The 26,414-nt window shown below is 41.2% G+C and overlaps 1 protein-coding gene across 13 annotated transcripts in view; it reads right to left on the reverse strand.

The window, feature by feature from the left end:
- Positions 1–6,414: 6,414 nt before the first annotated feature.
- chico overlaps positions 6,415–26,414 on the reverse strand; it is a 563,283-nt gene continuing 543,283 nt past the window's right edge. For all 13 annotated transcript variants that reach the window (XM_065234489.1, XM_065234506.1, XM_065234498.1 and 10 more), the window contains one exon: positions 6,415–25,730. In XM_065234489.1, coding sequence (XP_065090561.1) covers positions 22,712–25,730 — 3,019 coding nt within the window. In that variant the 3' untranslated portion in view covers positions 6,415–22,711. The remainder of the gene's footprint in view (positions 25,731–26,414) is intronic.

A 26,414-nucleotide genomic window follows, 5' to 3' on the forward strand; every position in this document is an offset into this window, starting at 1 on the left:
ATTGGTAAGAAATGTCCATTCAAATCGATTTAATACAGTTGAACAAATTTCAAAACTATATACGTGCCAGATTTGGAAATAATATTTTTGAATCTGGAAGTGTGTTTATGATACCATTATCCATTTGATAAAGGTAGAGTGAACATGCGGGGCTTATTGTAAGTAAAAGTGACCTCGGAGTGGTCGTGAATTACCAGGCATTCTGAAATGGGTCACTGGAGCTGCAATAGAGCTAACACCTTCTAACTCCCGGACTAAACCTGCTTTAATTGAAGGGTAATAAAAAGCAGTTTTCTTCCATAATAACACTGCCGGACAGTGGGGGTTAGATTGTACACACACACACACACACACACACACACACACACACACACACACACACACACACACACACACAATTTGAACATTTAAATTTCTTAGGATCTTCCTTCACAGGACATTCGTCCTTTGCGTGAGAGGAGTCACCACAATTCATGCATGTAGCTGGCATGTAGCAATTTTTAGTTCCGTGACCCCATCCCTGGCACTTACGGCACTGGGTGAGGTTTTGGAAATTTCCTCCAGTCTTCCTGAAGCGTTCCCACTTCACTCGGACATGGAGCATAAGGCTAGCTTTTTCTAAGGCCTTAAGGTTGTTTAGTTCACTAGACTTGAAGTGAACTAAATAAAAATCATTAGAAATCCCGTTGCGCGAATCGCCAAGACGGGATTTCATTTCCATTTTGATTACTTGGAGTGGCACAACTCCAAGTAATTTTGCCAGTTCATCTTTGATCTGATCCAGGGATTCACCACTGGGCAGACCTTTCATGACAACCTTGAACACACGTTCAGTTTTGGTGTCGTAAGTAAAAAATTTGTGCTGCTTCTCAGTAAGATACTTGGGAAGACATTTAAATCCGTCCAAGGTTTCAGCCAAAACACGGCACTCACCCCGACGTCCAATTTATAGTGAAAACTTAACTTTCACAAAGTTCAAAAGTTTCCTGTGAAGTTCACATGAGTTGTGCTCCACAGAAATTCCTAAGAGTTTTCATTAAAATTTACTTTTAATTTAATTCAGGGTCACTTTTTAGTCACTATTTTTACCATTCTAAGTCACTATTTATTTAGTCACTTATTTCTTCAACATGGTCACTAAAATCAATATTTTTGACAGCAGTGATCGCTACCAGCCCTGGGTACGTTCATCTATGTACTTGGAACCGATAGGCTAGTCCAGTGTGAGCCAATTTAAAATCGTTAGTTTCCACCGGTTGTTGATACTGTGGATCACTGGAGAAAACGGGTTCAATATCAGGAATCAAAATGTGTTATATCTCTCTCCGGATGATTCAGGATGGATTTATGGCTAAAATAGATGGATTCTTCAAAATATGGCCTGCAAAAGCAAAATCATCTGGATTTTGTAATATATTTTGCATTTTCTTTTATTTTACCTGTTACAATAAAAGTAAAGCTGATCAATATCAATGTATGAATTCAGAGTCGTAAATTGAACACAGTGTTTCCGGTTTAATTCTCTTCTTGTTATCGTTCTTTTGTTTTGTTTTAGTGTGTTTAAGTGTTTTCTTCTCTCTGTTCTCTCTGTGGTAGCTGTTAGAATAGAGGTTTTTTTTGTTTCTGTTTTCTGAATTTACCAATGTCCAGCATACTTAAAAAATACCACTTTATATCTAAAGCCCTAATTTAGGATTTCAACACCATTTTTTTTTTGTCTTTGAACAAACGTGCGTGTGTGTGTTTCTGTTTTTGTCCTTGTTGTCGTTCATTGTTGTTTTTGATGCCTCCTGGGAAAGCCAACTCAGACGACTTGCTGTGTAGTATCACTCACTCCAGTTTGCCAAAACAGTCGAAAACAAAAGGAAAAACTTAACTGAAAAAATAGCCAATACATGCGTGTTTTTCACTTGACCTACAGCGGACCAGAACTGGCTCCCTTACGATAGTTTTTTTTTTTCCATTATCTCTAAATTTTTATAGTCAATTTTGATTGACACCAATATACGATCTAAGAAGTTTTTATTCGGTTTTTTTTCTGCTTGGGAAACTTATTTTTCATTTCCCTATCTCCAAATGTACCAAAAATTTGCCTAAAATTAGCCTACTGTCTCTTGTTTCAACTTTCTTACACATCTTTTTTTTAACAGTTTTACCTTTTTCTGTTTATTTGCTGCTGAATTTGTGAATGAAGTGATGATGTTTTTTTTCTGTTTTCTTCTTTTTAGCGATGTTGATTCATCGTTTAGTCTAACGGTTTCCTTTTGCTCTTGCATTTTTTCCCCATCTGAGTCAATACGTTTGTTTGTGTGTGTGTGTATGAGTATGTGTGTTTGTGAGTAGTGGAAGTTGTACGTTTGCGTAAATGATAGTCTTTGAAGTATGGAACTTGCCGTGTGCTGCTACCTTCGTTTCTCGATTAAATTCAGTTGCAGTCAGCAGTAGATTACAACTAACAAAATTATAATAATGAACGAGCAACGTTCATTACGTTCATACGTAAAATCACAATTTAACTTTGAATTTCATACTACAATATAGAAAAAAAAACCACATAGGACGTTTTGACTCGTCAAGTTGTACATCGGACATGTTACATTGGACGATTTTTATCAATGAAATAATCAATGAGTGTTACATTGGACGTTTTGTTCTACATGATACTAGATTCCCTTTCACAGATTTCAGAGTAGAATACCTAACTTTAGATTGGCTCCGCCTTTAGACCATGAGCACCAATCACGTTAGGCAGTCCGAATGACCGAAGTAACAATCATGTAGCCATCATTTCAAACTGTACATTGGACAATGTTTGACCTACACTCCCGATGATAAGTTTAAGGACACCCCCAAAAAAACATGACAAATTTGTTATGTTTCTTATCTCTGTCATGTTACGTCCAATTTTCGTTCTCTTTAGATCATTTGAAAGGTATTGAATGGAACTTTCCTCGTAGGCAAATTGTTCAATATGATTTTCAATGTTTGTGTACTAAAAGTTTACCCAAAGTTACAATATTTTTCAAAATTTACTCTGAAGAATCGTGACTGATTTTCTCAGAATTGGGTTGGCCAAATTTTGAAATAAAAGTAGTAGTAGAACACTTATGCTATACCATTCATACCATTCCAATGACCTTTGGAGATCGAAAATTGAACGTTAAAATGACAGATCATTGAACAAAACATATTTGCATGGTTTTTTGGGGGTGTCCTTAAACTTACGATCGGTAGTGTATGATTGTCTTAAATAAATGAAAGTAAATTTAGATAGGTGTTTTTGTATCACATACAATGATATAAGAGCAATAGGTTATATCGCTTAACTCTACTTGTTTACATTTGTTACTTAGGACCTTTTAAAAAGTGACGCGAGAAATGTATATTTTCAAGTTGTGCTCGTACAGCTGTTTTTTTCTGAAATGTACGGAGAGCTGTACGCTCAACTTTGAGGAACGTGAGACGGTATGACTCCCGAGCGCCTGGAGGTGTGGCTCAAACAGTGTTTGCCTTGTGAATTAGAAAAGCCTAAACCTAAGCGATGGGACTCGACATGATTGCGTTAGTTTAGCATGCTACTCAGAAAAACTTAGATGAAATAAGAAAGCTGCATTTGACACGGTGGACCTTAATATCTTGCTTGGCAAGCTGGAGATACTTGGCGTCTCGTCAACGGCTGTGGATGGGTTCAGATCTTACTTGGTGATTCGCTATGTACGGGTTAAGATTGGTGCGTCGGAATCGGATGTTTTCTCAAACAACTCGAGAGTTCCGCAAGGCAGTAACCTAGGACCGCTACTGTTTTCGATCTTTTTAAACGACGTCGCCTTTCTGATACCATCAGGATGCCGCGTTTTCGATGCAGACGGTACGAAAACCTACAAAATTATTAAAAGTCTCTCGGACTGTTGGGATCTCCAGAATATGTTTGGTATTTTTGCTGACTGGTGCTCAAGAAATTTGATGATGAGCATCGAAAAATGTAACATTATTTCTTATTAACGAAAAATTGAACCAATCATGTTTGACTATGTTCTCTACGGACGCTGTCTTGCTCGTGTAGAGCACATAAAGGATCTCGGCGTTACCTTGGACTGCAGACTCACTTTCAGAATCCACTACAATGACAACTCATCTCCAGAGCTAATCGACGAGTTCCGTGACCCGCTATGCCTCAGGTCACTCTACTGCTCGCTTGTGCGATCCTTATCGGAGTCAAGTTTAGTTGTTTGGTACCCTTTCCATGCTAACTGGATCACTACGGATTCATTCAACGCAAGTTTGTGAGATATTCTCTTCGTTTCCTCAACTGGCGTGACCCAACAAACTTGCCACCGTACAAGGAGCGTTGTTGTCTCCTGGGAATCGAACAATTAGAGGTGGGACGGGTGGTCGCTCAAGCTATGTTCGCTGGAAAGCTGCTTACGGGAGACATTGATAGTCCAACACTGCTGGCTCAGCTAAATATGTATGTCCCTGAGAGGCCTCTTCGTCAACGCGACTTTCTGTTTTTGGAACCACGACACCGAAATTATACACAACACGAGCCAATTCGGGCAATCAGCTGGCAATTCAACAACTTCTTTTATATATTCGACTTCAATGTATCAGTTGACGTGATTCGCCATCGGTTACTTGGTCTTTTCCGTTCCGTTGCCCGTAACTATTTAGTTTAAGTTTTATTCATTTAGATAATAATTGTCAGTTGAATTTTTCAATGTACAAATAAACAAAAGAAACGGAATTTTTCGGTAACCGACCCGGTAGCGAAATGAGGACAATGAATGGAAGCTCAATTCTAGGACATTAGCCCTCTCCTTCCCATGTACTAGGGTGTATGGAACATATTTTATTCTACCACATTTAAAAAAAATAAAACTACGAAAAACCATCTGGGTTGGGAAGGTTAGATGACCCTAGACGAGTTGACTAGAGAGACATCGGCAAAGGCTCGTGAATTGCAATAAGTTAATACAAGAACAATTCTCGCTGAAATTGGTTCACACGAGGTTCTCCAAAACTTTTTATTGTGTAGCCATAGAGAAATTCTAGAAGCCCCTCTGTAACTAGGGGTCAAACAGTTTTTAAGAAAGTTGAATTTTTGCGTATTCTTGATTCAGTAATGGATTAAATGAAAGCGATAAGCAAAGCAACGACGAGAAAATCCACAGCCAGCTTTTCATTTTCGTTTCTTGCTGATTATCTAGCTAGGCGTTATAGAAACGAAGCGTTGAATACGTTTGTATGAGAGAAACAAAACTCGAGTTTAATTTATAGCAGGCCATTGTTTTGGCTGGACTTAGCTTCATTTTGTCCCCAAGGACATGAATCCACCGACGAGACCACCGAACTGTCCAGAACTACGCACAATCAAAACCTATGGGGCCATGATGAAGCGGGAACTCAGAAAGACCAAGGAGAAATTAAAGGATAAAAAATGAGAAAAGGTACCGGTTACGACTGTACAAGCACCGACGAACCGACATGCCACAGGATTGTCAAATTGTCACGTCGGTTCGTCGGTGGTACTAGCTCTTATGGACGGCTTGAAGCAAAACTGTCGGACAATTTACCAAAAATTGATCCAATGTATGCATATTGAGCTAAATACTTGTATAGAAACACCGTAATGTGTCTAAGTAGGCATCCCTAAATTTCATACCAAAAACAAACATCCAACCGTTCATGCAGCAGAGTCAATGTACATATCACCTCAAAACTGCAACCATGCAATTTCGAGTGCCTTTTGTATTTTGTACCTGTCGTCCCAAATGACGAGCTGCCCGGGCGCACTTAATAATCGATATTGCTGATTAAGCAATATAAACTTCAATTGTCGCTCCAGTTGTCTCCCTCATGCATTATATACGAAAAGTGTATATAAACCAAAATTACCAAATTAAAAAGGCTCAGTCAGGCTCAGTCTATCACAGAGTCTGGCTCAACTGGTCTACTCCGGTTTGAATACCAGATACTCTAAAAAGTACCTACCGTGTTTTCATTTCGACTCTAGTCGAAATCGAATTGAGAAAAGTCCACGGTACGCGTGTAAAGGCCGCGCTGGAATGGCACCGTCGCGAAACGGAACGCGAAGTGCAGGAAATAAATCCACACCACCCTACAAATTTGGTTTTTATCTGATAAATACGTGAAAATTGAGAGCAAAAAATGTGTTGCAATAATTTCAGGTTCACCCTTTACGACCAGTGCTGGAAAAGTTCACGAAAATTCACTTTGTCTCGCGAGCTTTTCCCTTAGTGAACATGTTGAAATTTCGCCAACTTTTCCAGCGCTGCATATGACGAATGCCCAACACACAACGTGAAGATTTTTATCGGAGCTACAGTTTAGGAGAGATGATTTTTTTTTTGTTGCTCAATCATCAATACTGCATGCTATTTTAATGACCGGAAGAATAACCGTTACAGAAACAAACAATGGAAGACTACGAACTGACCGAACGGTAACGACTTATACACTGGACTTCGAATGCCGAGCTGCATCTTCGTTGTCATCAGAAGCCGATATCAACAGAAATTTGGTCACACACCAAAGAGGAAGAAGAGATCATCCGTAGAAAGCGTCCCGAAGCGAGGGTGAAGCACAGACGAAGTTAGTCCTACCAAATAGAACATGAATTGATGGTGATGCTGATGTAAGCGGTTCTCAAGGCACGTTATGTTCTTTATGTGGAATTTGTATAACTTCACTTTCGAAAGAGGTAAACGAGGACCGAGGAGTCGCAATAGGGGTTCTTTAGGAGGGGTATTGAAGTAATTGCATATTCGTAATCTGCATATCAAATGGAACCGAAATTCAAAATTGCATCTGTTTTGGAGCACTGGAACTATTTTAAATAAGTGCGATCACCATCTTCGCGCCCCTCAGTGTTATTTTGTATGGGAGCGAGCTGTCAATTTGTTAGTTTTGCGTCAAACAATGAAGTGGATATTTTGATTGATTGAAAAAAATACTGTTGTGCTCAGAAAACGAAGCCCTTTCAGATGATGGTTAAGGAACGTTAGAATTCCATAAGAACAACTAATGAAATTTTAACAAAAGGATTTCTTATGGAAAGTTTGGCTTATGAAACAAAATTCATAGGTTAGCTTATCCAATTTAAAAGCAGTAATGTAAAATGTAGCAGACCGGAATCGAATCCTAAGCGTTCAGATTATTGACTCCGTGATTTGTTCCCACGTATATCAATGCTTGGGAAATAGAATTGGTTAAAGGTGTATAAGAATCACTCGTAGTACCCCATATATTACGATAATCATTCCTAAGTCGTGCTTATGAAATACATAACTCATGCCTATGGAATTCATAAGTATCTTATGAAATCAAAATTGTCCAGGTTCATAAGTCATGTCTTATGGAATTCTTAAGGTTTAAGCATACAACAATGTCAGAGAAAATGATTGATCAATAATCAAGATTGCAAAAATTGCCTGGAGTCATATTGACCCCAAGATACAGACTAAGACCCATCGTACCCCACCTTACCCTACTAGTTGGTTCTCTCTCTTACCGCCGTCGATTCCGTCCCGTACGGGATGAGCATGGTTGTGTGTGTAGACTCCTTTACTCGTGAAAGAGGAACCTGAGGGATCGGAGCTGCATGCCTGAGAAATCGAAAGGCGATTTAATCGGTGGAAAAGGCCCCCATATTACATCGTTGCGGTAAGTTAGAAACGGACGACGCAGTTATTAAACGGACGACGCAATTTACAAGCTCAGCATATTCACACGCCAATCCATCGAACGATCGAAGTGTTTACTTCTCACGCTGAACCGCCGGATGCACCGGATAAACAATCATAATCAGTTGCTGATATCATCACATCCCAACGAGAGCTTGTGACCACCCTACAACAGCCAGCACCGGAGCGTAAACATAAACATACTACGTATTCATCAGATAGAGAACCTTTTTGGTAGCATAAGAATAAAAATGTAATTAGTCTTAAGTGATCAGTGAATAAATACGGAGTTAAAGCTCCCAAAAGATTTTTTTTTCAAATCAGTTGAAGGAAATTCTTAACTGGCGCCCGAAATAGGGACCGGTTAAGCGCAATTAGGAAAAGTTCGGAAGAGACAAGTCAAGAAGTGCACCACGTTAGAGTTCGTGACATCTTGATAATCTTCATCCGAGATTATCTGAAGCCAATTGTGACCGCTACATAGCAGCCGTGTGGAGTTGGCCCCTGAGTAACCACGACCGTTAGAGGATTCGTGCGGAGAGAAAGGAACTTGCCGCCACACCGGTATCAATTGGAAGGCGCATCCGGTTCCAAACCAGCTTGTCTCGATGCACCCGGCAGTTGCTGGTAACACCAAAGGGAGTTAATAGGATTCAATCACCAAGCACGCGATCCCGCCCTTCATCATTCTTTCCGTCAGAGGCTCAAGGAGTTGAGGCTACAAATCCCGCAATTGTACGGCATTCCCGTATGATGTTTGGAATTTATTTGTAAGTATTGACACAGAAAGAACAAAATATATCACAGAAAGTGAAAAATATAAAAGAAATTATAAAGTGAAATTTGTTTCAATTAAGTCAAGTGAATTTCAAAACTAGCATTTAAGTTTCGCGTTTTGAAGTAGTTCTGTAAGAAAAGTATAATAAGTATAAATCAATCAAAGTGAAAGTGAAGTGTAAATGAAAGTGAATTCTTCAAGTGTAAAGTGAAGAGCTGAAATATTTGTGAATTTTTTTTTATAAGAATTTTGTAAAAAATTGAAGCCTTAATTGCACAATTTTCAAGAATTAATATCAACATGGATCAAAACCAGTTGGCAGAAATTTTGAATCGTATTTCGGCTCTGGAGGTTGCTTCTGCACCCTCAGCTGAAACAGACATTTCAGATCCACCATTGTATTTGACAGATGTTAATGGCATACCTGTAAATCCAGATTCCATAGAAAAAAATCCGGATCTCGTTTCATGTAATATGTAAAACAATCAGGCGAAAAATCAGAGGTGAAGCAAACGATGCTTTAGTATCATCTAATGTGAACATGAATTGGAACCTGATCAAGAGAACATTGGTGACATATTACGGAGAGAAGAGAGATTTAGGAACATTAGATTACCAGCTTTCTTATAGTTGCCAGAAAGGAAGATCGATGGAAGAATTTTATAATGAAATTAACAAGATTCTCTCATTAATCTCAAATTGTGTAGCTACAGATGATCAGTTTGCTCATCCAGAAGCTGCAAAATCTATATTATCATTATATAATCGAAAAGCCGTTGATGCTTTCATCAGAGGTTTAGATGGAGAAGTTGGAAAATTCCTAAAGAATGATAATGTTGATTCATTACCAACAGCATATGCATACTGTATAACATTCCAAAACATGGAATTCCGTAAAAGTTTGGCAAGACCAAAAAATTACGAAGAAACATTTGGGCCACGAAATGAAATACCTCAACCTCTGTACTATTCCAAAATAATCATTTACAGTTCATTTCATATCTCAAGTCATAAATTACAATAAGACACTTGTGAGTGGCCAACACTCGCAAGTGCATGCTCAGCCAAATTTCACAACAGACCTCATTTCAAATTTATTGCATTCACATGTTTGCATAAACATGTTATTTCTTCCAAACCATAATATGGACTTTACCACTTCAAAATAAAAGCAAAACCAGCAAAATGCCACCCGTGCAGAAAAGATACATGTCGCGCGTATTGGTGGTCCGATTCCACAACACATGTTGAACAAATAGACTATTCAATGACGATTGGCTATCGTCTTTACAAAAGTGAGTCCAAGCTCCTCCCATAGAATAAATGTTGTATAGAGTTAAGATTTTCAATGTAGAGTTAAGTTTGAATGTAATGAAAACTGATGAAGAAATAGAATTGAAGTTGTACTCTAGACGAGTGAAGAAGTGTTTCTTCTGAAAGAGAAACTCCCGACCGTTTCATGGCGAACTGACAATAGAACATGCAATGTTCGGCCAGTTTAAAGTGAACAAAGTTCCAAAAAGTGGCAAGTGTTCAAAAATTTCAAAAAAAGAGTGAAGACACTCAGTTTTCTAAGTGCTGAAAATTCGATATTAAAAAAAAATGGGTTCTGAAGAATCCAAAGCTTAAGTCCAGCACAACGGTGATAACCATATCGAGATAGTGAATACGCAAACTGAGCACTCTGCGAGACTGGATACAATAGTGACAATTTTGTGGTTTTCGTCGGCGGGAGTGATCTTGCAACTCGTTTTAAGCCTGTGGGCTGAGATTCAGCGAAGATTAAATAATGAAGTTGTGAAGCGGGCTGATAAGTTGTTCAAGCTGAATGGACTGACCACGGAAAAGTAAGACAAAAAAAAACCTCTGTGCTCAAGAAGTTGATGGAAATCGGGAGGTTATGCCAGCGAAAGCATATATTGTGGCAACAGTGACAATCGCATTGCAATTAACATTGTTACGCGGCTGGTGGACTATTTTGCAAAACACCAAACTTTTATGGGCGCAGCTTGATGGAGAAAGAAGGTTTATTCTAAAGGACTAATAAAAAGGATAAACCAAGGAACAATTCTAATTAATGACGCCATAGCAAGTGTATCAACAAATTGCACCAATTCAAGTCAACTACTCAACGGATCATTTATAATTCAATTCAAACAATGTGATTTACACATCAACGGAGAACCGTATGTTAATCATGAGATCACCATACCTGGAAGACCTTATTATCCAACTACAGGACTACTAGTAAATGAAACTCTTACCAGAGATGATCCACCAGCAGAATATCTACAAAACCTGACATTGAAACATCGAAATGCATTGGAACATTTGAAGCTACAAAACAATTCCCTTAATTGGAAATTCAATCTCTTCGGAATATCTGGATTTTCTATATTATCATCAGCATAATTTCAATTCTTTACTACATTTCCAGAAGCAAGAGTACAAAAACCGTCGCAGTAAAGTTCGACAAAAATATTGAAACCATCGTTATTAAAGACCCAGAACCATCATCATTATCAATTGATAGCAGAAGAATTATCAACTGCAAAAAAGAAAGAACTACAAACATTTTCGGATGCCCCGATACCGTTACGAACCATCTACATGTGAACTTTGAGGACAAAGTCACTTAAGAGGGGAGGAGTTAGAAACGGACGACGCAGTTATTAAACGGACGACGCGATTTACAAGCTCAGCATATTCACACGCCAATCCATCGAACGATCGAAGTGTTTACTTCTCACGCCGAACCGCCGGATGCACCGGATAAACAATCATAATCAGTTGCTGATATCATCACATCCCAACGAGAGCTTGTGACCACCCTACAACAGCCAGCACCGGAGCGTAAACATAAACATACTACGTATTCATCAGATAGAGAACCTTCTTGGTAGCATAAGAATAAAAATGTAATTAGTCTTAAGTGATCAGTGAATAAATACGGAGTTAAAGCTCCTAAAAGATTTTTTTCCAAATCAGTGGAAGGAAATTCTTAACTGGTAACTCGTGCAGGTTGATTGTGCAGGAAAGCGAGGTGAATCCTCGGTAAAACAACCGAGCGGGCAACGAACAGCCGTGGCTATGATACACTCTAATTATAGATTACGGCTGGCTATGAGATCCGGAGAATCTGAAGGAAGCTAAAACAGTTAACATTCACATCGATTGTTAAGGTTGTAACCAGCTTATATATTTACATACAAAGTTTAGAAGATGTCTCCCCTGTATACCATGTTTAAAATACTGTTAACCATGTTGTTCGTATCTAGGACCACTGCAATTGTTGCATATGATTGTGAAGGCGAGCAAGTAAACAAGACAACAATATCCTTAATTGATATACCAAGTTGTGTGCGCAACAACACCTCTCCTTCGGTGCAAGATATCCAAGTTATAATAACTCAAACATCAAGCCAGGAAGACCTTCTAGTTTATCGCTGCTCAGTTCAAGCATCTCATGTATTAACGAGATGCGGCAAGTGGTTGGGAGATGATAGTGTGGTAGGCTTCTATTCACAAGTGGTCAAGATTGAGAATGAAGAATGACAAAGGCTTGTCCACCAACGATCCTATAGAGTTCCTTTTGCACCTTCTACTACATTTCAATTTCCAGATGTAGGTTCGTATGAGGAATCATTTGTAAGCTATGGGGGTTACTCTGCAGATGGGAGTTGTTACCCAGGAGGAGATCTGAACTACGGAGGAAAGCATTGGGAACGTGTAGTGAAGTATACAAGCCTCAAAATAAAATTACCTTCTCATCCGTAAAGGCAACTGTGGATTTCGAAGAGAAAGTTGTTATATTCCCTAATGGTATTAGATGTGAATTAGCTCGTGAGTCATGTGAGCAAGCCGACTATGGCTGGTTGTACTGGACACTACCAGTTCCGAGGTGCATTAGCGATGTAGCAAACCAAGCGGTTCTTTATAGGGGTTTGGCTCATTTAGTGACAGTTGCATCAGGAGGACAAAATGATAACTTTCAGATCAAACTTGAATCAAAAAAGACAAGTATTTGTGGATTCAAGTCATTTTACACAGAATACCTTAGACTTTTTGTTACAATGACCACTGAGATTTCTCCTCCATTTCCTGAGCTCAGAGTTGTTGACCCTAAGTCAGTTAGCATGGTCAACTATATAAATTCGAAGATTGTTTACTCCCTAAGGCATACAAAGAATCAAGTCAACCAGTTATTTTGGCTATTTGAGAAGGATAGGTGTCTGAGCCAAAATAGAATTACAAGCAACATTATGGCTATTGCGAATATATCACCAATCCAATATGTATTTGCTTACTTCCATGAGCCCGGATATACTGCAGTCGTCAGGGGTGAAGTTACATATGTTGCAAAGCGTAGCCCTGTTCTAGTTGAGCTTGAGCAGAAAAAACTAAACCATTGCTACAATAAGCTTGTCATTTCACACAACAACATAACAAAGTATATGTCACCACGGAGTAGGATATTGGTAAAAATTGGATCAATAGTTGATTGCTCAAATGACTTTGGACCTATGTATAAATTGCACAATCAATGGGTGATGCAAACACAGATAGGTGTTGTCCCAGCTAGAACACCAATAACGATTGCTCCCGATGATCTGAATTACAATTTTGAGCCTCTCGATTCAATTGCTAACGGAGGTCAGACATGATTATTCAGTACCAAAATTATTTCATCAAGAATAATAAACACTCTGCAAACCGGCTCAGACCTTCCTGCAGGAGTAAGTATAATGAACAGCTTTAACTCAAAGAGTGTGTCTGACTTCAAGAGCAAAATGGATGAAATATCAGATAGTGCCAATGGTTTTGGGTCCTGGTGGGCAACTGTGCTTTTCGGCACATTTTGTATTAAGCTTTTCTGTTCTATAATAAATGCTCTCACAAATTTCTACTTCATGAAGAAGAACACACACTGGATTGTTTGTCTATAATCATGTTTATTCGATTCAATATCCGGGTTAATTACCTACCCAAAACAAAGGTCTAAAGATGAGTCAGAGAGCCTCAATCTTAAAGTTCGTAGAAGAGCAGTGGAAGATGAGATAGAGTATCTGTAGTGTAGCGTACCGCGATTCGATTAATATGAGTAACGTACTCGGTAAATGGGCTGAACCCTTTCGACATACGATCATCAATCGTTCGGGTTTTTTTACACACAAACAAATAGTATTGTACATATAAATGTGATTCTCAGACGGATTTTTCTGTTGCAGGGAATTTCTAGAAGAAACCGAGTTTCTACCTATTGCAGAGTTTTTGTGAAGAGTGTAGTGAGCTCGAGAAAACTTGAGCAGAGAAAAGACTGTGTGCTTGTCATCTGCTATGCGTTTTCATCTCGTTGAGCTAAAAACGCATTGAACAGATTAGAGTCACGGTTGAAAAGATCGAAAGAACGATTAATAGTGTTGCACGCGTTGTATGGTGCGATGACCGGCAGGAATAGTTCATATTGAAATTGTGAAAAGTGCCATTTTGAACGTTTTTCTGATTGGTTTTGGCCATTTTATTTCACTATAGATCGAAGAACTTTTTATTCTCTTACGGACATTGTTGCTGGTTCTATGTGCCATTTCATATTCTCCGGAGTATCCGAGAGAGAAGTGTGAGAAAATATCAGCTGTAAACAGTGAGAACGATTGAGACAAGTGGTAAAGCTGAGAGTGAGTTCCATTGCGACAAGAGACAAACTGAGAGACAGTGAGCAAGTGAGTTGTGAGAAGAGAAGGCTGTCTGCTGTGTCTCACTCATAAACGTAAACATTGTGAGTATACAACTGCATTCGTTCTGTTGTGTATTTCAGCGTCAGTGAGGCAAAAGTGCATCAAGTAAGTTATTTTTTATCTTTTTTTATTTTTTTCTGCTTGCTATAGCACCTATACTATGCCATCGCACAATGGGGGAAAATGGACGGAAAAATACATTTAATTGTGTATCACTGAAATTCGCTGGATCAAAAATATAGTTCTTATCATTTCTGTAGGTAAATAACTTGCGGGATCGTATGGAAATGGTTTCATCCTGAGGAGAATGCAGGATGTTTGTGTTTTTTGCTTTTTCATCCTAAAAAAAAATTCCCTTGAGGATAAAAAAGCAAAAAACTCACACTTCTTGTATTCTCCCTAGTATGAAACCATTTCCACTCGATCCCGCAGTGGAGTCGGTGATCGAGTTCGGAAGTGCCGTCGAAGAGTTTACTCAGCATCTCAAAGCGGCCGGGCTGGTGGACCACTTGAAGAACCCAATTTTGATGCAGAGTCTAGTTCAGAAGCTGCCGTCGTACTATGCCATGGAGTGGGTGGACTACAAGCGACGCGCACAGTCAGTCGACTTGGAAACATTCGGTGCATTCATGGAAGGTCTCGTAGAGAAGGCGTTGGAAGCAACCTTCGAGAAGGCAGATGCAAAGGAGAACGGTAAGATGCGAAATAGATCACATGGAGATAGCGGCCGGTCTGGGATTGTTATGTCAGCTGGGAAGAATTCGTGACCCCAACACCAGCGCCGAGAGTTGAAGTGTTCCGTGTGCCAAAAGTCTGGGCATTACGGAAGGAACTGCCAGGAATTGCTAAAACAGAGTGTTGCAGAGCGGTGGAAAACGGTGACTCGGTTGAACCTCTGTCCACTCTGCCTTTACGACCACGGACAACGAGCATGTCGTATAAGAGTTCGTTGCAAGGTAGATGGCTGTAATAGTCATCGTCAGTCGAAATGTGCAGTTCTGTTTAGGATGTTTCCAGTGACGCTGTACAACGGCAAGAAAAGAGTAGATACTCTAGCACTCATCGATGAAGGATCTTCGGTTACCATGGTGGACAGTGAATTGGTGAGAACGTTGGGTGCCGATGGACCAGTGGAACCACTGCAGATGACTTGGACAAACGGCGTACAGCGCACGGAGTATCAGTCGAAGAAAGTGGTGCTTGAGATATCTGCCAGAGACTCGTCGAGTAGATACGATCTGCTCGAAGCTCATACGGTGCACAGGTTAAACCTCCCTGCACAGAAGCTGGATTCAGCGAAGTTGGTCCAGGAGTTTAAGCACCTTGAAGACATCGACATTCCCAGTTACGAGAGAACTACACCGAAGGTGCTGCTGGGGATCGATAATCAAGGTAGCTGAACACGGCCATCGCTTTCGCACTACTTTGTTTTGTTTACCCCAGCAGCTGGCCTGGAAAGAGGAGAGTATAGACTCCATCGCGATAGATGTGTTTTTGTTGTTGCGAATTATGTTTTGTGCTGATTATTGTACCTAATTGTTCGCCACTGTTGTACCACGGAAAGCAGATATGTTTTCATTTAGTGTATTACTGTTCAATTACCGACCTCGCTAAGCGCCCGCCGAAGGTAGATTGGCATTGAGGAGTTGCAGGCGTTGAAAAACTAGTAAGTTGTGTAATTTGTAGTCGGTGCTCACCGATTTTGAATTCACAAGTGTTTTCAAGAGGGCTGGTGCATCATCACTTGATTTTTCGGACCTACTGATTGAAGTTGGTAAATTATTACCAAGCATATTCGAAAAGCCAACTGTCAACAGCAACAACAAAGCACTGAACCTGATGGAACTGGTCATTTATCATATTGCACCATCAACAAGGCAAATCAAAGCAGGCCAAGATTCTGACAAGCATTGGAATATGCGGTCATACCATTTGTATACCAAAATTCAGCTTGATGCCATGCTCATTGATGCTGTTGAATTGTTCAACCAAAGTGTGCCGGAAGATAAAAGGATCACCAATGCCAACAAAGGTGAACATGTTTATTCCCTCAAATTTGCTGCCTTACTCAACTATTGGGAACTCAATTATATTGAGGCTGAGTTGAAGTACCACATCAGTGGTACAATTACATGTGCAACCTTCAAAAGTGTTGCTGCACCACTCGATGCCCCTAAAGTGTCAGTCAACAGAGGCATCACTTTGACTATGAAGCAGGTGTCATTGGTGGCAATTCATATACTGAACACTATACCCCCATTGCAGTAGAAGCTGGTTTCATTGTTCTGACACCGCTAGGGTGGACTACAAGCGACGCGCACAGTCAGTCGACTTGGAAACATTCGGTGCATTCATGGAAGGTCTCGTAGAGAAGGCGTTGGAAGCAACCTTCGAGAAGGCAGATGCAAAGGAGAACGGTAAGATGCGAAATAGATCACATGGAGATAGCGGCCGGTCTGGGATTCTTATGTCAGCTGGGAAGAATTCGTCACCCCAACACCAGCGCCGAGAGTTGAAGTGTTCCGTGTGCCAAAAGTCTGGGCATTACGGAAGGAACTGCCAGGAATTGCTAAAACAGAGTGTTGCAGGGCGGTGGAAAACGGTGAGTCGGTTGAACCTCTGTCCACTCTGCCTTTACGACCACGGACAACGATCATGTCGTATAAGAGTTTGTTGCAAGGTAGATGGCTGTCCGGAGAACCACAATGCCCTTCTTCATGGTGGACCAGACGGATACTCGCGAACTCAGGTGCAGTGTAATAGTCATCGTCAGTCGAAATGTGCAGTTCTGTTTAGGATGGTTCCAGTGACGCTGTACAACGGCAAGAAAAGAGTAGATACTCTAGCACTCATCGATGAAGGATCTTCGGTTACCATGGTGGACAGTGAATTGGTGAGAACGTTGGGTGCCGATGGACCAGTGGAACCACTGCAGATGACTTGGACAAACGGCGTACAGCGCACGGAGTATCAGTCGAAGAAAGTGGTGCTTGAGATATCTGCCAGAGACTCGTCGAGTAGATACGATCTGCTCGAAGCTCATACGGTGCACAGGTTAAACCTCCCTGCACAGAAGCTGGATTCAGCGAAGTTGGTCCAGGAGTTTAAGCACCTTGAAGACATCGACATTCCCAGTTACGAGAGAACTACACCGAAGGTGCTGCTGGGGATCGATAATCAAGGTAGCTGAACACGGCCATCGCTTTCGCACTACTTTGTTTTGTTTACCCCAGCAGCTGGCCTGGAAAGAGGAGAGTATAGACTCCATCGCGATAGATGTGTTTTTGTTGTTGCGAATTATGTTTTGTGCTGATTATTGTACCTAATTGTTCGCCACTGTTGTACCACGGAAAGCAGATATGTTTTCATTTAGTGTATTACTGTTCAATTACCGACCTCGCTAAGCGCCCGCCGAAGGTAGATTGGCATTGAGGAGTTGCAGGCGTTGAAAAACTAGTAAGTTGTGTAATTTGTAGTCGGTGCTCACCGATTTTGAATTCACAAGTGTTTTCAAGAGGGCTGGTGCATCATCACTTGATTTTTCGGACCTACTGATTGAAGTTGGTAAATTATTACCAAGCATATTCGAAAAGCCAACTGTCAACAGCAACAACAAAGCACTGAACCTGATGGAACTGGTCATTTATCATATTGCACCATCAACAAGGCAAATCAAAGCAGGCCAAGATTCTGACAAGCATTGGAATATGCGGTCATACCATTTGTATACCAAAATTCAGCTTGATGCCATGCTCATTGATGCTGTTGAATTGTTCAACCAAAGTGTGCCGGAAGATAAAAGGATCACCAATGCCAACAAAGGTGAACATGTTTATTCCCTCAAATTTGCTGCCTTACTCAACTATTGGGAACTCAATTATATTGAGGCTGAGTTGAAGTACCACATCAGTGGTACAATTACATGTGCAACCTTCAAAAGTGTTGCTGCACCACTCGATGCCCCTAAAGTGTCAGTCAACAGAGGCATCACTTTGACTATGAAGCAGGTGTCATTGGTGGCAATTCATATACTGAACACTTATACCCCCATTGCAGTAGAAGCTGGTTTCATTGTTCTGACACCGCTAGCAGGTGCAATCTTCTCCCGGAAGTCAATCGATGACATGCACAATGATGCATTAATCAAAGGTGTCTATCAAAAGAAGGCAGATTTGATTATTGCTATCAATTCATCTGCTCAATCTGGTGGCCAACACCTGCCACATTCCCGGATGGACATAGCACTACTTTGTGCTTACACTGCAACAGTTGCTTTGACCGATGAGAAGCTGAAGAAGTCTATTAGCAATAAGACTACTAAGCAGTATGTGGCAGCACACAAGCCATATGCTAAAGACTTCTTCAGAAAATTGGCAGAATTTGCAACTGGTGGTGTTTCTCAGGAATGGTCATACGATGTAATTGACCGGGATATCCAGGCAGTGCAAGCAATGGTTGCAGCTCGTATGGCTCAAAAAAACTAAGTCCTGTCTTGGATGAGTTTTTTGGGGTTGAGTGTGCAAAGCATGATCATTGCACAGCAGTTAAGGAAGTGTGTTCATGTGACAGCATTATTCCAGTAGTAAATGGTAGAGCTATCGGTAGAATTCCAGGATGGATTGTTGGTTACATAAGCACACTGCCTAGCTCCTCAAAGCCCAAAGATCAGGCCAAGACACTTAAAGCCAAGAAGGGTAATGTTAAGGTCCTTTATGACGCAGGTTTATCTTATCGCCGAGAGCATACTTTGTAAAATAGTTTTCTATGCTTGATCCGAAGGACTGCGAGCAACATTATCTTTATATTATTTATTATATATAAAACACGTTTAAGGTCTAAAGTTGGTGGGCGTTGGCCAGATTTGGATTTTTCAGATCTAATCCTAAATAGGACCTAGATTATTTAATACTCTAGTAACCTCAAGTCCGTGCTCTGTCACAATGTTTCATTGTGATTAATCAACACTCAAAGGGGTAAAATATCAAATTTGGGGTGAATTTGAAAGAAAGGGAAGTTGGAGTGTAGAGCGCACTGCCCACTGGACGATTCTGAAGCCTGGCCAAGTGAGTGGGGTATGGGTTTATTTGATTGAACGTCATTTCCAATGTATATATTGATACATTCAAACCATTGGCATTTGAGATAAGACAGAGATAGGATGCGGAGGGCCCGCTTAGGGGAAGCGTAACCCATGTTATGGTTTCCATTTATTAAATAGTTCAGATAGGCTGGAAATGACATGTTCATAGTGAGAAAATGTACCATATGGGGCCCGTTCACTGATCAAAATCAGATTCACATCGTCAGACCCTGCCCAAGAATAAGGGGATTGACGATGTCTTGTCAAGTTTTATTTTGATTTTGCGTTTTGCATTTAATACTCTAGTAAATCTCGCGTCCGTGCTCATTCACAACAGTGTGATGTGTCAATACTCGCTGGGTTATATGTCTTAGACCAGTTCCAGATTAGTTTGCTATTAATATCTTCTGCATCGCAGTTCGCGATAGATTACTAAATATGGGTTCTCTTTTCTTTTCCATAATAGTGTGAGGGAAGGGGGTGAGTTAAACGTTGCGATATGAGAGCGAATAGAGGCAAATAAATAGGGAAGACAACACCATGACCCAAATAAGTAACCAATGCATGCGGCTCACACTTAACTTGTTCTATTTCTTTCTTTCTTCCTATCATGTACTAATATTAACTGCCTGAGGACAAATGGGAACACGACCAGAAGATCAATAGGAGAAAAAGAAAATTCGAACAAGAAAAGAAGAATTAAACTTGCACCGGCAAGATTAAGCAGACAGAAAGGATCATGCCGGTAGGAGACAGCCAATGTATACTGGACGAAGCTTGTATCTAGGAAAAGTCGTATGTGCAGGAAACCGTAAGTAGGATAAGAATCGTAAAAGGTGTGTGCTTGCTTGATAAGATCCTAACTTTACTTTAAATACACGGTAGGAATCGAATATCCATTTATGATTAAGGTTTTGCCAATTTTTCAGTGGGAGTGGCAATACTCATTGATGAGTGATTTATCGTACCCATTTATTAGTAACTGTTAGCAGCTAATGATTAATTGATTTACCTATTTTAGAATTACCTATACTTCACATCAGAACCTCATTTCCTTCAATTACTACTCCGTCGCAGCACACACCTTATATGGATCGCTAACCTTTATTTAGTTTCAGCATTTTCGACATTATAATCAAAAGGTGAGTTTTAAAAGTATAATTACAATGCATATAGATAAGTTAATGTACCAGAACCTGGACGGACACGAGCCTACCCAGGGGAGGACCCGGATACGACCACCCATGTGTGTCTAGAGTATCGCACGAGCTGACGAGTGCAACGGGAAGGACAGTAGGTGTATAGACTAGGGGGTTGGTCCCTAGATAAGCCTTCTTAGCGGAAGGCACAGCCTATGCACTGAACAATTACAATTACAATAAAACACGTTTAAGGTCTAAAGTTGATTTAACTAACCCCCGATCTGACTGTTCTTTTCGAAGTTCAAGAGAATTGAACGCCAAATCGAATCATCTAAACCGGGCTTTATGATTGAATAGCTAGAAATAAGGAGGACCGTTAGCAGCTCATGGGTTGTAGGTGTGCGTTAAAATAAAATTATTTTTTGATGTTCAATAAAAGTTGTGACTACAAGGACCCCTCTGTTCTTGTGTCCGTTTGTTTTTAAAGATGTGTGATTTTACGTGATCTAGGTACGCTTTTAGTTGAAATAGTTTGGAAAATTTTGGAAAACTTCATTTTCGATTCGCACTCAAAATTCTGCAGAAAACAAAACGGAACGATTAGGTAACGCCCATAACAAATGAAAAACGTATTAGATAAACTTAAACAGAACAGTAGTAAAATTACAATAAATTGAGCAAAACGTAGATAAGTATAATAGTAAACATATGAAAAGAACAAAAAAACAATCACTTCTGGAGAATCGAACTCGATTTAAAATGAAAGAAACATGACAAACTAAAGAATAAGCTTGAATATCTTTTTGATAAGCTACGCGAAAAAGATACAAAGCTGGTAGATCTCTTCTCTTGTTTTTTTTTCGTCTCCAAAACTTGCGAAAGATTTAATTGAACAACGAAGGTTTGATTTCACTGAAGAACAGTCTTGGTCTTAATCGTCGTCGTGGTCGTCATCGTCGTCGTCGTTGTCGCTTGTCACTTAAGTTGACTTGAACAATGCTGGTTGGTTGTTCTGTGTACTCTTGAATTCCTGAAACTAAAACATTGTGACTAACGAAAAAAATTGTATATTTTAACTATGATTTTGCTTTGTTCACCGAAGATGATAAACGTACATAAAATACAGGTTTCTATTACATCCACACGCGAGGAGTGTTTTGCGACTGGCACGCGTAGGATCATCTTTCGGTTCTATATATACTTGAACGTATCCCTAGAGCTGATTCCTATGGTTGCTTTTTCTTCTTCATTTTCTGTTTGCTACTTTGAAAAGTAAAACTATCTTCTTGCTGATTCAAACCGTTCTCGTTACGTGTGCATGTTTATGTGTGTATGTCTGTGTATGTGTGTGTGTTCTACTTTTGTATATATGAATATGAATAGTTTAGAGGTTTTGACCTTATCTGTTTTACTTCACTTAGACGTACTTCTATATAGATATTTTCTTCTTCTGCCTTTTTTACTTGTTTACATTTCTTCTTAAGCTTAAACTTGTATAAGTTATACTTTTTCGTCTAAATCTATCCTTACCGGCTAAAAAGTTGATTTCCTTAATAAAAAATAAAGTTTTCTATAGTTTCTTCCTTCCGTCTCTACATTAGTCTAAGCTTATGCATACACTCAATTAATTTACTTACTGGCTAGGCTTCCTTTCCTGTTTCTGCAATCTGTGTATGTATGTGTGTGTGTATGTGTTTTCCCTTAATAGTTTCTATTATAATCGTGTAGTTTCCTTCTATCGTTTGATGAAAGTAAACAAAAAACAAGAAAATCAAGTAAAGCTTATTTTGGCATTTGAAATTTCATCTTATATCTCAAGGTTTCAACTATTTTCACTTTCTTTCCTTCCATCTGTGTATCTGTTGGGGTTCTGTTGATCTTGCTTTTTCTTTTGCAATTAAACTATTTTTGGAATATTTTTGTTACTTTTCTTCTCTTGCTTATCCGTAACGCGATGCGCTTAAACACTAATTAAAAGTATCGTTTCGACATTCTTAGTAGGTAGGTAGGTAGGTAGGTGCGGCACTCTACTACTTTATCTCTTCTCGGACACTACACTGTCCGCCCTGGTTTGTGTCTCTCCTTCTTGGCGGTTTGCTCTTAGTAGTGGTACAAAAAACAAAACGGTAACAAAGAACTACACTGTCCTAATCCGAGCGTGGTTGGTTTATATTTACATCTCACGCGCGCAGCTTAACCGCTAGTACTTACGATTGAAAGGAAGGGCTCTGCTGTTGTTTCAGATTGGCAGTTTTCAGTGTGTCTGTGCTCTCTTACTTTTGCTGTTGGCCGCTTTTGGTTGATGACTGTTGTTGCTGCTGTATGGCCTGAGCCTGCGCAACCGAGCGGACAAAATCGATTTGAGCATAGGTAAAGGCAGAACCAGTCTGTTGTTGCGAGGTACATCCGGAATTGGGACTAGGGCTGGAGTTCAACGAGTCGGGTCCCGCAGGGCGGCTTGCTGTAGCCACACTATTATCGGAATCGACCTCCATGCGGCTGGATGGCACAACTACTGCACCTGTTACTGCTCCTGCTGCTGCTGCTGCCGCAGAAGGGGGAGGATTTGTGCTGCAGGGTGGAAGATCGAGACTGGCATAGTGCAGTTCGCGTTCCGAGCTTACCGATGGAGGCCGCGAGATAATGTGCGGATCTGTCAGCGAGGTTACGGAGTCAGGTCGGATACTGATAGTCGCCGCCGTCGTTGTGGCAAGCATCATGCTGGACGCAGTTGGGCTTTGGTTTTTGCTCTCGCACAACGTCGATGTTGAGGAAGCGGACGATGAGGTAGCTGATATGATGGGAAGTCTATCGCTGTTGGCCGAACTCGGACGCGTCGAACCTGCCGATGGAGGACATTTGTTGCTGATCTTCTCACTGTTTACACTGTTCGGTCGTGACGAGGCACGCTGAAGCATCTCATAACCGGAGGAATCGATTCCGGATGGACCGGCCCGTCGTTCCGAGTACTGTCGACTGAAAGCCGGTTTCGGAGACACTCCACTGGATTTCTTCAACAGAGCTTCGTCTTGGCTGGAGGTTATCGGCTTAAAACCTATCATGTTGGACTTTCTCGTCAACGGTGGAAGTCCACATTCGCTCGTTGAGAGTTCCGATTGGGAAGTACTAGATAACTTCCTCAGACTAGCTGGATTCATGATCGCATAATCACCGGCTTGATCATCTAATGTCATAGGAGTGGTCGGTTTCGGTACCACCGGAGTCGTTACCGGACTGCAGTTGACATAATCCGGATATTCAAGAGCAGACTTCATCGCAGTTATCGTCGGTGTTGTTATGGTATTCGTCGATGTCGTGAGAATCAGACTTAGATTCGCTTTTTTGGTACTACTGAAGGAACTTGGGCGACTCTTATCAGTCTTCGGCTGTTGATGCTGCTGCTGCTGTTGCTGACCTATACTCAACTCGGCATAGTTATGACTTAGATCCTCCAGCTTACTATTTTCCGCGTCTTTCGGGCCTTGTGTTTGTTGTCTCTGCTGTTGATCCATTACTGCTAGGAACTCACTCGACTCCTCACTGTTATCCTCATCGGTTTCGCTGATGCGCAAGGTACCGGTGGTTCCATCGACAAAACACTTCCTTTCCTCTGCGCTCGGTTCTCCTCCCATAGGGAATGACTTGATAGGACTTCCCGGGCTAAAGGGAAAAATGGTTGCTTGACTGCCGGAGGGTGTCACAATGCCACTGTCCCTCGAATCACACCGCGATCGCAAACTGTTCTGCTTCGGACTGAATCCGATTTGTGCCGAAACTGAGTGTCGCTGTTGAATTGCCGCGGGATTCAACGGAAGGTAATTTGGAATATTAGACGGTGCTCCGCCCATCTTTGGTTCCATCAGGTCCCCTTGCATTGCTCGGCTCCCGCCACTGCTCGATTGGATAGCGATGGGCAACGAACTGAGGCGCGAGTCCGCCCCACCCGACGCCCCTCCTCCCACTTCTTTACGAGTGAAATCCATATTAATATATTCATCCGAAGCCGGCTTGGAACTTTCAGGCTTAAGACTAGACTTGGGTTGACTCCAGGACATTTCCATGTACACCTCCGGGGCACTGCTCGGTGCCACTACTTCCTCTTCCTCTTCTTCTTCGTTTATCATTTTATCTTCGTTGCCACTGTCGCCGCCGCCACTGGTCATCATCAGTGGGTTTATGTTCAGGTAATCTTCCGAAGGTACTTTTGTTTTACGGTGCGTTGCCGATGAGGAAGACAAAGACGATGTTCCCATCATCAGTGGGGACATTTCCAGGTAGTTATTGTTATTATTTCCACCGCCGTTGAATTTCTTCGGCGAGTTAATTTTAATCGGAGAGCTTTTGCTTTTCGTCGACAGGTTCGGTTCATATCCCGTTCCCGGTCTCATGTCCAGATAGTCGCTTTGCTCTAGGGTACTCGTATTCGCCGTGGGTAGATGACCCGGCTTCATCTCGACGTACCCCTTATTACTCTGGCTACCACCCGCTGTCATCTCCATGTAATCCTCCATCCCCATGGATTTCTGCGGTGTGCTACTACTAACATCAGGTTCACCATGGAACGGTGTGGTAAAATCGATCTCCATCAGATCATCCATCGGATCAAACGATCCATGTGGCTTCGCAGCCAACATCGGTGCACTTGACGACTTTTTGCCCGTCTTGCCTTCGTTCATGCTCGAATTTGATCCTCTCGCGTCCGTGCCCGGCCCGATAATACAATTTGTGATGCTTCCACTGTTGCTACTAGTTTCCTGCATGCTTCCGGAACTTCCGGCCGATAGCAACGGTGCCGTTATTGGAGCTCCACTTCCTTTGTACACGTCCGATCTCGGGACCTTAGCTCTCGAGCCAACGGAAAACGCACGAACTCTCGAATTTGAGGAACACTCCGAGCTGAGCATGTCCACGCGTAATTTTCTCTTGTTATGCTCCAACCGGCTTCCCACTGAGTACGTTCGAATCGGTCGATCCATTTCGTCGTCCTCACTCGGCGTAAACCGGGCCACCACCTTCTCCAGATGGTACTCGGAGAACCGCATATCCGTCGAGGGAGTTCCCGACGTTATACTGCAGCTGGAAGCCGCCGAACTGATGTTGCCGTTACCACCGCCGATCGTTGCAGCGTGACTGCTGGTTGCCGCGATCGTGCGATTACTACTATTATGCGACGGATCCATGTCCACGTATTCTTGCGCGGTGGAGTGACCTGGGCCCGACATAGGAACATAACCGTCGACGGTGTCCTCCGCCAGACTGGAGGTGCGCGAATGTGCACTGGAACTGTACAAGCTGAAACGAGATGAACACTGGAGGTTAGTTGCTGAATGACATTTTTTGAATGGGGTATGTTCTGGAGAGCATTTAAATGGCTGGCTTTCCCTATTAAGTCCTCCAAGCATCCCCAGTAAGATCATTGGCGTCACTAAGACCTCCCTGTCTAATAACTGCATAGAAAATAGAAATTCAAAACAAATATGGTTTTGGGGGGCAGGCTAAAAATGGTTTTCTGTCTAAAATCCCATATGGAATAAGTAGACATTGAGAAAATGGCAGTTGAAGTTAAGGAGTGCAATTTCCATGTAAATATTTTCAAAATCATGCTAAATTAATCGAACATTTGGTCAAGTTAAAATCAGTTGCAATGAAGCTTGCATGTTTTGTTATATTAGCGAAAAGTATGGCGATTTAAAAAGCAGAACTGTAACTTGACCTCTCGACGATTGAATTTCAGGATGGGACTGATAGGGGAAATGGATGTAATGTCGGCCTAAATGCCCCTCATTTGGGCCCATACATACAACAATCGACTAAATTTTCAATAGCGACCAAAATATCCATAAGTACCGTCCCAATGTTCATCTAGATAAAATTGTTATATAGCAGTGAACAGAGCGAAATATCGAGAGCTTGGACTGGGAACTGAAACCCGAGAACACCAAAAACTTATTTGCCTTTCGTAGGATCGCGAATATT

The sequence above is a fragment of the Ochlerotatus camptorhynchus genome, unplaced genomic scaffold, assembly GCF_037179485.1.
Source record: "Ochlerotatus camptorhynchus isolate MF236.1 unplaced genomic scaffold, CSIRO-AGI_Acam_v1.1 ptg000038l, whole genome shotgun sequence".
Lineage (NCBI taxonomy): Eukaryota > Metazoa > Arthropoda > Insecta > Diptera > Culicidae > Ochlerotatus > Ochlerotatus camptorhynchus.